The 10,857-nt window shown below is 46.9% G+C and overlaps 1 protein-coding gene across 1 annotated transcript; it reads right to left on the bottom strand.

The window, feature by feature from the left end:
• Positions 1-207: 207 nt before the first annotated feature.
• On the bottom strand, positions 208-3,556 carry irf2bp2a (interferon regulatory factor 2 binding protein 2a). The gene is made up of 2 exons (XM_076743088.1): positions 1,635-3,556; positions 208-1,327 (listed from the first exon to the last, which is right to left on the bottom strand). Exons 1-2 carry the CDS (start codon positions 2,467-2,469, stop codon positions 609-611), a joined length of 1,554 nt encoding a protein of 517 aa, XP_076599203.1. The 5' UTR covers positions 2,470-3,556; the 3' UTR covers positions 208-608.
• Between the last annotated feature and the right edge of the window lie 7,301 nt (positions 3,557-10,857).

Raw genomic sequence — 10,857 nt, 5'->3', positions numbered from 1 at the left:
CTCCACGAAGCACGAAGAAGGCATCTGTGCAGAAAAGCTGCCGTTCTGCAGTGTGAAACAGTAGCCTACTCATGTTGTGCAGCGTAAATCAAGTCTCCTGAGCTGTCACAACAAGCCTGCGTAGCAGAGCACAGAGCCCTAGTCTCATCGTCTGTCCACAGTCCCGTGTAACTTAATCACTCAAATGAAGCAAGCTCAGACAATAAGTTCATACAAGATCAGAAATTGTATTTGGCAATTTTTAAACAAGTGCATACAAGTACAGCTAAAAGCATTTCAGTTTTGCCAAGTGCTCGTAGAGTAGCATTAGTCACATTCTACGTTAAACAGGAACTGCCACCAGACCTAGAAGTACATCAAGAATTTTGTTAAACATCAACAAAGAGGAACGTAGTCCATTATAATGAGTACATACCTTTATCTTCAAAAATATAGAAACACAATGTATTCAAAAATCAAAAATTATACAACCATGTTTACGAAGTATACTCTTCCCTTGGGTCCAATATGTACAAGTCCGTTAGTTTGCTTGAATGGTATGTATGTGATATTTATATATTTATACTCATATTTTTGCTTCCCCTCCCCAAAGAAGTGTTCAAACAAAATCAAGGGTCCCTCTCCTTTTTTACTTTGACATCTCCCGCAAGGATGGTGGCGATTTCTCCTTGCATGAAAGCCCATGGTACGTTCGAGCCAACCAGGGGACATTTCTCTCCACTGGGACAGTACACTTCACCCGTGGCACCTTGCTGCTTTATGCTTTCCCTCGAGCACGGGAAGCAGAACTTGTGAGAGGGCACAGACGGACACTGAACAAAGTGCGTGTCCTCCAAACGCTCGTGGCACAGCGTGCAGCACAGGGGTATGCTGCCGGGTACCGAGGAGTCCGGAATGCTTTGGGGGTGCACTTGGTCCATGCCTGGCACGTGGGGGGTACCTGCACCAGATGCATCTCTCTGCGCCAGCCTCCTCTGATTCATGGAGGACGGCGACAGGGGACTGCTGCTGTTCCTCCGGGTGGTGGAGTGGACTTGATTGGCGTCCTTGGGAGAGCTGTTCCCACCTGCATTGTCTGCCGCCATGATGAGCGCCGCCATGGGGGACTGGCCGTTCTGGGCCGCCTCAGGTGGGGTGGTGCGGGAGTGGGGGGATATTGTGGAGGGGGGAGAGGCGAAGCTTGGCGGGGGAACTGGAGGCATTTTCAGTCCATCAGTAGGTGGTGGTAACCACTGCTGTCCTTCTCCATTGAGCTTGGCAGCTGTCCCCTCTCCCTCTGGTTCAGGCGATGCTTTTCTCTTCATGTTCCGGGGGTGTTTTCCTCTGTCTGGAGGTGGGAAAGGGTTAAACAAAATAGTTGAGTTGCACAGCTCAGACAAGCATCAACAATTACCCTGGAATGGAGACATGCATTTTTTGCTGCTCCACGCTGCACCACAGGGTACAAAACAATAACAACAAGCACGACAAATACGAGGAAAAATAATGGTTTGAGCAGCTTGAATTTTGCAGACATGCCACTGCATTCGTTCATTATTAACCCATTCCTGGACTCGCACAAAGACAACAGAAAAATGAAAATTTGCGCAAAATAAGCTCAATGTGCGTGGATTTTAAGTCTACTGGTTGCTCACCTGATTTAGAAGCCGTGGCGCTGGCCTCGTAGCCCATAACCCTTTGTTGCATGGCCGCATGGTCCTTCTTGAACCTGTTGTCGAAAGTGTGCAGAGCCATCAGGTCCCTCACCGTTTTGCCCTTCCCCATCCAGTCCGCGTCAGCCCTGTTTTTGTGGCTCTCGGAGATCTCCGGCGTGAGGCTGTCCGGTCTGTGCTTCTCCTTCACCTCTCTGTCGTGCTCGGTGCTGGAGACCGAGGCGGGTCTCTTGCCCAGGTCGGCGGGACTACCGCCGGTCATTGCGGAGGGAAGCCCCATCTGGCCCGGTCTCCCGTTGACGGCGTGCACCGGGGGCATGTTCCCGTTAACCAAAGGCACTAGATTCGGGGGGACCGTGCTATTCCTGCGCGGGTTGGGGCTCTGGCGGTTCAGCTCCGGAGGCTCGTCAGGCTTAGGAAATCCATTGGGGACGGGAATGCCGTTCGCCTGCCTGCCAGACTGATACTCTGGACCCAGCCTGGGCGGGCGGTCGGAGGACAGCGGGTAGCGGTCCAGCGGCTGCGGCGGCCGCGAGCCGGGGTCTCCCGCCGCAGCGTGGTTGATCGCCTGGATCTCTTTCCCGGAGAGCTGCGACTTCCCCGGCCCGGGAGACCTGCCCTCCTGAAACCCGTGAGCCCTCTTGAGCTGCCGGGCCGTCTCGATGACAAACTCAATGCGGTCTGCTCCTTCGTAGTTGACACATCCCCTGCAGACGGGCTCGGTAAAATCCCAGATCATGGCCCACGGCATGCGGGGCAAGTCGCATAAATAACACGACTGCCTCCTGGAAGAAGCAGCGACCGCCGCGGACGACATAGCGCTCGTCGTCGACCCCCCGAAAACAAACCCAAAATGTGTCTTCTTCTCCCGCTTCCCTCCGAGCTCCCTTTAAAAGCCAATAAAAGAGCAAGTTCCCGTCGTGGAAAAAAAAAGAGAAACTCGTCTTCTCCCGACTTTTCGAGCGACAACGCTGAAGTTTTAGAGGGAGAAGTTCATGTCGGTGTGTACTTTACTACGGCGCTCCTCTATCTATCTCCACTGACTCTCTACTACTGGCTCAATGTGGAGCAGTGACGTCACCACGGAGCTCTAAACGCCTGCTTCCACTTCAGTTTCTATTGACTTGATTTCTTCGACAGACCCCCCTCCATCCTCCCCCCTCGGTTTACTGCAGCCTCTGTCACTCACTGCTTTTTTCATTTTAATTTAATCACTTGAACCCCTGCCAAAACTGCACCCAGTTCAGCTTCCACCGCCGCCTCCTGACTGAAGGGAATAACCCACAGCTCGTGTTATTATTATCAAACCTGCAAAAAAATAGGACTCCGGGTCCGCCGATACCAGCCTGCCTGCAGCGACAAAGAGATTTTGATGAAAAAGCGTGGCTGTAGGTTAGCAGCGGACCGCCAGGGGATAAAAAAAAGAGAGTCGCCAGCTCCTCCGGTTGACTGCTGCTTTGTCCTAAATTCAGAGCTTTATCCGGTTCAGGCTGAAAAACGCTCGCTGCAGCTTGTTTTTCTCAATGCACAGCGCCTCGACGCCATGAGCTGCTACTACTACTGCTGTGCAATGAATGAGGTGGGTCGACCCTCGCAAAAACTAGGCTATTGTCATTCAATGGCATTTTTAAAATATAAATATATTCAGAGATTGGCAAAAAAAAAAATGTGCTGCAGCGTAATTTTATTATAGCAAAACGAAGTCAATTCATAGGGACTATTTTAGGATCAGCTCGTTTTTGTGTCAGCTTACCAGCGTGAATTCAACATGCGCTGACTTTGGTTTTTAGATTATTATTTCCCTGCCATGTTGATATAAAGAAAGAAAGAAAGACAGACAGAGGCGCCTCCATTAGCCAGTAAGCAGGAAGCTCTGTCATGAGATGGGGATTTCCAGCCAGTGTGTTGTAAACTTGAATGGATCTGGGGTTACAGCATGAATATAGCTCTGCCCACATTTTATTCTAGTGCACTGAACAGTCAGTCATCCAGATCTGCCACCACTAAATGAAATTACACTGGAATGAATCAGCCATTCAGACTGTTTTTTTTTTTTAGTGGTTGAGTTTAACCATTAAACTCAAGCTGAAACGAACAAAAAAGGATGTCTTCGTGTGAGGGGTGTAACAAGATTCATGATAACATTTTCAGGTTGAATGTTTAACGCGACAAGGGGGGAAATATGTGACTAGAAACGGGTCATATGCCAAAAATCCCCTGAAGTAAAAGTATAGGTTTGAACTGGAGGAGTGTCCCAGTAGTTCGGATTCCTCCCTCTCATCTGGGCTCATTCCAGCTCATTGCAGCTTAGCCTCAGGCTTTGGGTGAGGCAATGCGTCTGTAACCTGCAGACACAAAGCAGGATATGTTTGTGCAAGTCCATGTGACGTTGGAAACAGGAAGCAAGATGTTTAGTCACGTACCCTCATCCGCCTCACCCATCTACGGGACGTCAGGCCAATTGGCTCCCTGCCTGCGGCCATGATCACGTACTGTGGCATGAGGCTTTTCTTCAAAGGCTTTCCATAAACTGAGGCGGCCATGTTGCTCATCTGTTGCAACCCATCACATGTAATTGTGGTGCAGTTGCCATATGATTTTACACGATTGTCTCGGTGACACTGCTAACACGAGGCACCTAACCTTGCAACACAATAATATTATTCCCTTTTAGGAGATTCAGAGACATGATGAGGAGGTTTTAGTGCCCTCAGTGTTACTCTCACTGTACACTACTGTATTAACACACCGTGTCGAGTCTCCACTTTCACTCATATCTCATTCCGCTGTGGGTGAACAACACTAGGAAGTGTTTTATGACACAGTTAGGAAACGGCTGTTGCGAGGGTCAGAATAAACAAATTCTTTCCTTAAGATTGGTGGGAAACCGTTGCTTAATGCTTTGATCCTTTGGTTTCCACTCCGTCGATGTTTGTGTAAGCAAATAGCTGCACACTGTTATGCAAGACGGAGGCATGCTGAGATTCAATTAAATCCTAAATGACCTGAATCTGTAATAGGAAGATCCATTTATTTTTTTTTTTAAAAGAAAGAAAGCCACAGCAGCTGCATAGCAAAGGCACTGTTTTACTGAGCAGAGGCGACAAAGGTCTGAGAGGAAGCCAGACATGCACAGATGGCTCTGATTGGCAATATGAACCGTGTATACAGTAAAATCACCACAGTGTGACCCGGCTGACGGCCGTCTCATTCGAGTCTAGCCACTAAACCAGATGGCGTAGCTGCACAATGCTGCCTTGAACTTTTTTTTTTTCCAAGCGGTATGTAAATTGAGACATGAAGCAGCTAAATAAAGAGTGAGAGGTAGGTGACGGCCAGGGGAATACCCAGCATGTGACAGCATCGCAGGCCTGACGAGATGACGTTATTTTTGTTCTATCGCTTTCTGAGGCTGTTAAATTTTATATTGGCCATCTTTTATTCATGGAAGCGAATCATTACAAATTCTCTCTGAAGTTTCCTGCCTTAGCAGAGCGCAGCCCTGGATGTTTTCTCCTGCTTTTTCATTCCTCCATGAGAACAACATTCATGTTATATAACCTTTTTAGCACAACTGCTGCGGTGCGCATTAAGCTGAACCGTAACATGTTGCACAGACATAAAAGGAGGTTACAACAGGACAGAGTGAGGACATCCTGCTGAAGTTAAGCAGCTGTTGTAGTGACCCGCCTTGTAGATTAATAGCTACGCAGAGTGGCAGAGGCTGGAAACTGTCAGGAGAGTGAATGTAAAGACTAATGTGCTTTCCTTTGTCTGTAACGGGGAGAGCCAACCATGGAGATTATCACAGTACCCCAACTACCATATATATCCTGTTTATGCTGCTATTTTTAGCCACAGATTTGCACAGCAAGGATTAGAGCACAGATAAAATTTGGGGAGCTCTGAAAGATAATGTCAAAGCATCCGTCTGCCATATTAGCTGCTTCCTGCTTATGTATTTTTTTTTTTTTATGAAATGCTCATTTGAATGTTTTCTTATTGATTTTCTGAATGGGTTAACTCAGTTTCCTGGTTTGCACAGTGCAGAGAAATGCTGTGCCGCACATGCACAGAAACCCCAGGAAAAACATAGATTAGGCATTTGAAGGAGTCTGCTTTGATATACGTATAAAATGGTGGAATTCAAATAAAATGGAGGGTCGACGGCGAAAGGGAAAAATGTGCTGGGCGGCTGGAATCTGGGGGCTGGAGGCTGCAGAGGTGATGTCATTGGGCCAGAGCAAGAGGCGAGTGAAAAACAAGTCTCTCTCTTTATTCTGATCCTCTTTGCAGTTCCAGTGGGTGTGTGTGTATGTGTGTGTGTGAGGGGGGGGGGGGGGGTCTGGCAGTCGGCCAAGGCAAGGGCTGCTGGGAAATGGCAAAGGATGCCAAGCAGGCCCCACCGCCAACATTAGAAGCTCACATCTTTGTTCTCAGAAACCTGGTGTGCTGCCAAAGGCCTCATTTCGGCTCCATGGCATGATTACACTGGATGTAGGCCAACTACTGAGAGCTCGCTCGCTCCCTCCCTCCCTCTCTCTCTCGCTCTCCCTTTATGCTCCCTCCCTAGGCTCCCTCTCTCTCTTTTTCCACTGCCTTCAAAAGCTTTCTGCCAAACATGCAGCAGTTGCCATGGCTGCAGAGAATGGAACATAAAAAAGTGAGTAATGAGTCAGGCTTGGACCCAGATGTGCCACATGTGTAACCATTTAGAAAAAAAACACGATGGTAACATATCCCCTTAATCTGCAGGGCTTGTCGGGGGACAGACGATGCGGTAAAGAGCAGAGGGCTGAGGGGGGAAACGATCCCCGCCGAAAAATGTAAATGAACATTTTTTTTTTCACATCCATTTTTAAGCAGGAGGTAGTTTCAAGAGGTTGCAGCGCCGAGTTAATTCTGGTAGCCAGCAACAGAAAGACCTGAACTTTGCAGTGTTACGCTTAGGTAACCTTGCATGCGTTGTGAGCTGACAGCATCATTTCCTGTCCAGTGGAAACCCCCCCAGATATTTTCAGTCACAACCAGACGTTGATGTAAACAAACTTTCCCTTGCCTCTTCTTGCAAAATCAGCAGATAGCTTGAAGTCACTGAGGTTTGGGTTGTCCAGTTCATAAGCTGCTATTAGAATGAGTAACATTACCTGCGCACATAAATGGATTCATACTGATTGCCCTTAAAAGGCAGCTGCAAGCCTGACTCATAGTTTCTATGTTGAGCATACTGTACCGAGCCGTGCAGTCATTCCAGCTTTGCAACCGACTCAGACAAAATGTTCAAAATGTCATTCTGCTGCATTCTCTCTCACACACACTCACACACACACGTTTCTAATTCCCAGAAGCACAGCGTCGTCCACAGCCACTCCTGCATCAGCACTGCACGAGTTTCTGTACGGCTGGTTTGTTCTTACGCCTTGGCTGATCCTCAGGCAAACTCCAGAGGGACTTGGCACATCCAGGTTCATTATAAGGCTCTTTGTAGTGCATACAGTAGTATGAATATGTATGCGTACAGCAGGTGTGTGTGTGTCTGTGTGTACATGTGTTACAGGAACATTTGTATTTGGACAGTTTTTTTTTTTTTCCAGCATCTTATCTTGACAAAGGTTACATATTGTTTTGCTTTTTTTTTTCTTCCTGAGCCAAAAGGAATGAAAGAGCATTTCACGTGTTATGTAACCTCTTTCCTCTGAGCCAAAATAAAACTTTCCCAAAGTAGGCTTATTTCTTACCGGAGCTCCTGTCTATTTTTGAGCTGCCATGCTGGAAAATGGACTCTGACATCCCCGGCACAGCAGTTATCGCAGCGCTCGGATGTCATGAACTCAAGAGTGGGCATCATTTTTCACATTGCTGCTGTCCTCTTCTGCCATTTGGTGAAACGGCCTAGTGATTTGAATTTACTCCTTTGCATATATTAATTCAGCCAAACAGTTGCATAAACCCCTGGTGAATAATACATAAAAATATGAGTGAACATGCATATTTATAACGCCTTTATTTATTTCAGGGTTGCTATTGGAAGAAGATCAAAGCTACCCCTTTTCTAGTAACATTTGCCTTGAAAGCAAAAGGGTATATAGAGACATTTCTGTGATGTATAGAATACTAAATAACATGACTGTGAGAGGCAGGAAAGCCAAGAATAGCAAATACTGACCCAATTGGAAAACCTCAAGTCTCTGAATGTTGGGGGGGAAATGTTCATAGATAGCGTGTGGCTAGGGAAAGTAGGGAAGATCATGGATAAATGCAGCTGTAATGCATTGTTTACAGATGTTGTGGCTACATTTGAAAAGTGATATTTCTTTTCCCGCTATTAAGCTCTAAACACATCTACTTGGAAACAGCCCTTTTTTGGTAGCGGCCATAAATCAGCCGAGGTTCCCATCCTGGATTCCACAGATGCTTCACTGCCCTCTCTTTGATTGTCTGGTTTATGGAGGATGTTTCATCATGTGCTGCGAGCGTCCGTGCCAGAGATGTCCTTCCTCCCCTTTCCATAAAAGTGCAAGTTGTCACGATGGTGTGGCATTCATTATCCGCCTGTGGTTTTGCGGGCCTGGCCCCTGAGCAGCTGGGGAGCATTGGTTGTCACATTCAGCCTCCCGCCACAGTGAAAGATGGGAGGGCAGGAGATGAGTGCTGTCCCCCTGTCTGTGTGATAAAGCCCCCTTAAAACCACAGTGTCAGGGCATCTGGGCACACGATGCCTCGCCTCCCTCATTCACTTCAAAGCCTTGTCTTAGAAAACAGCTCGCTGTGAGGAGCCGAAATAGAAAATGGAGCTGGAATGACAAGTGCAACTGTGTGTATGCGAATTCACTGGCAGTCAAGTTAAAGGGTTATCACAGTTTATTACAACTTGCGCCTTATTTTCATAGCTGTGGTCATGAATTCATACTATCTGCTGTGAGGGTATTATACTCACGAAAGTAATAGCTTAAATCTGGAACATGGCGAGACTGCTACAGTGACGGAGCAAGAAAAGGACAGTCAGACCGCCTGTCAACAAATAAAACATGTATGACTGTCAGAAGGTAAAATCAAAAGTGAGAATACTGGTAATATCAGTACTGATCTCTTATCTTAGTGTTGCTCTCCAAAGTTCTTAAAATGCGTTTTCAACCTGACCCAGCTGCTGTAAGGCTACGTCCACACTAATCTCTGTCTGGAGCATTTTAACACCCAATCACAAAAACAATTCATGTACACTGGGCATGCACATGCTGGTGTTTGCCTCCTGCACACGTGGGCAGTAGTAACATGATGAAATGCACAATTTAACTACACAACAGCTGCTAGCATAGACAGCAAGGTCAGCAACACCTGTAATCCATTATCCATGCTGAATGAACTGCTGGTGGACAAGGCTCAGCTATATACAGGCTGATGTTGTTTAGTTTCTCCCTGGTCATGTGGTAGGGGCCTGACGAATCAGGGAAGGACACGTCGTGACTGATTATGAGCGAGTGAACGTGGGTGTCTGCGTTGTTCTAAAACGTCAGAATAGTGTGGACGTTAGGCGTAAACATAGCAGACGTGCTTTTTAAAACAGAAATGTATCAGTGTGGATGTAACTTCTAAGTCAATCTGTGATCTTTGCTAACGGAAAATAGAGAAAACTAGCGAGCTGTGCTGAATGTATAACAACAAACCATCAGAGGAGTAATGTGAACCTTACGTACAGCAACATTAGCATGTTAGCATTCAAGCGAGGCCAGAAACCACGAAGAGAACGTTAAACCTACATTTACATTGTATCAGTAGATTGTGTTTAACTTTGTCCAAACTTTTTCTTCAGAGCTTTCTGAGTAAAATATTATTGCTGATAGGAATAATGGCCAGCACTACGTAAATAAGACCCCATAATTAATAAATATTTTTCCCCCAGTGCTTTCATGGAAACACTCCCAGCCCTTATTATTAACTGAAATGAAAGTGATGACAGTTCACATTACCTCAACTTGAACTTCATCTATGACAAACTAGTTCTGCAACAAAGGCAGTGATAGATGTTGTCATGCATACAGTCATTATTCTCAACAGGCACATAGTGGATAGTTTAGTCACAGTCGCCACAACAAGCTCAGCTGAAGTGGTACATTAATACTGTGGGAAGCACATGGGGTGAATAGCAGAGCCTTGATGCAACGCTGAAGTCCCAAAGGGACACGAAAGGACAGAGCAGAGGGAGCGCTGTGGGAAAGTTCAGTGCCCTTGGAGGAGCCTGATAAGCCCAAGGTGATATGGACCCGCGTGTTAGCGCTGTGCAAATTTGTAACGACTACAGGCTGGCTGCTGATAGACAGCCGTCTTACACCATGTGTTTGCAGAAAACCTGCTTGTCCAAAGGGCACATCGAGCTGGGAGTGGTGGATGTTATCTGTGCAGTTCCAGTTTGTGATGGTAATGTAACACTGGGTGTGTATTGGGGTTGTTTTACACAGTCGGCATACAGGTTTGGGCAGGTTTCAAACTGTTTTAACATATAAAAGGTTGTGATTACCCCCCCCCCCCCCCCCCCGTTCTCGCGTCAAATGATGGGATCCACATTGTTCAGCCGGCACACAGATGTGTAACTTGACCTTGCACTATGCAAATGATGTGAAAGCTCTCTGAACAAAGAGAGATAAAGTTCACCACCACCTTGTTGCCACACAATGTGAGGGAGGAGTCAGACAGCCTTGAAGCAGAAATGGTTTCACTCTGACAGGCAGGTCTGACTACACCCTGGGTTGCCCTGGAGCACAACACACCACCCTCCCTCAATTCCACACTTTTATTTCCACATGTACATATCTACTTTGCTCATCAAGAAGCTTCTTTGCACAGCGCTCGTTTCTGTCTTCCTTCCTTCCTGAGGCTGTGTGACGTGCTCTGCTCTCTCCCTGTTTCTGCTCACATGATACAAGCACTCTGATCAAAAACGCCGTTGCCTAACAACAAGACGAGCAAAGTTCACCTCCTATGTAACTGCCAAAAAAAAAAAGCTTTCCAGCTCTCACATGATCCCTGCCAAGTTAACCATTTACAGCGAGGAGGAAGAGCAGAGAGAGGCTTACTCTGGGTAAACAGGGTGCTGTGCTTGCTGTTTGGACTAGTCAAGCTTGCTCATTAACACACAACACGCAGTGACATGAAACTTGTCGGGCTACAAGTCATCCAACACCAACCTAAACAAAGCTCTTTCCTCCTG

The sequence above is a fragment of the Chaetodon auriga genome, chromosome 11 (assembly GCF_051107435.1).
Source record: "Chaetodon auriga isolate fChaAug3 chromosome 11, fChaAug3.hap1, whole genome shotgun sequence".
Taxonomy (NCBI): Eukaryota; Metazoa; Chordata; class Actinopteri; order Chaetodontiformes; family Chaetodontidae; genus Chaetodon; species Chaetodon auriga.
Note: the sequence above shows the minus strand (reverse complement) of the source record. Positions and strands in the feature narration are given on the sequence as shown.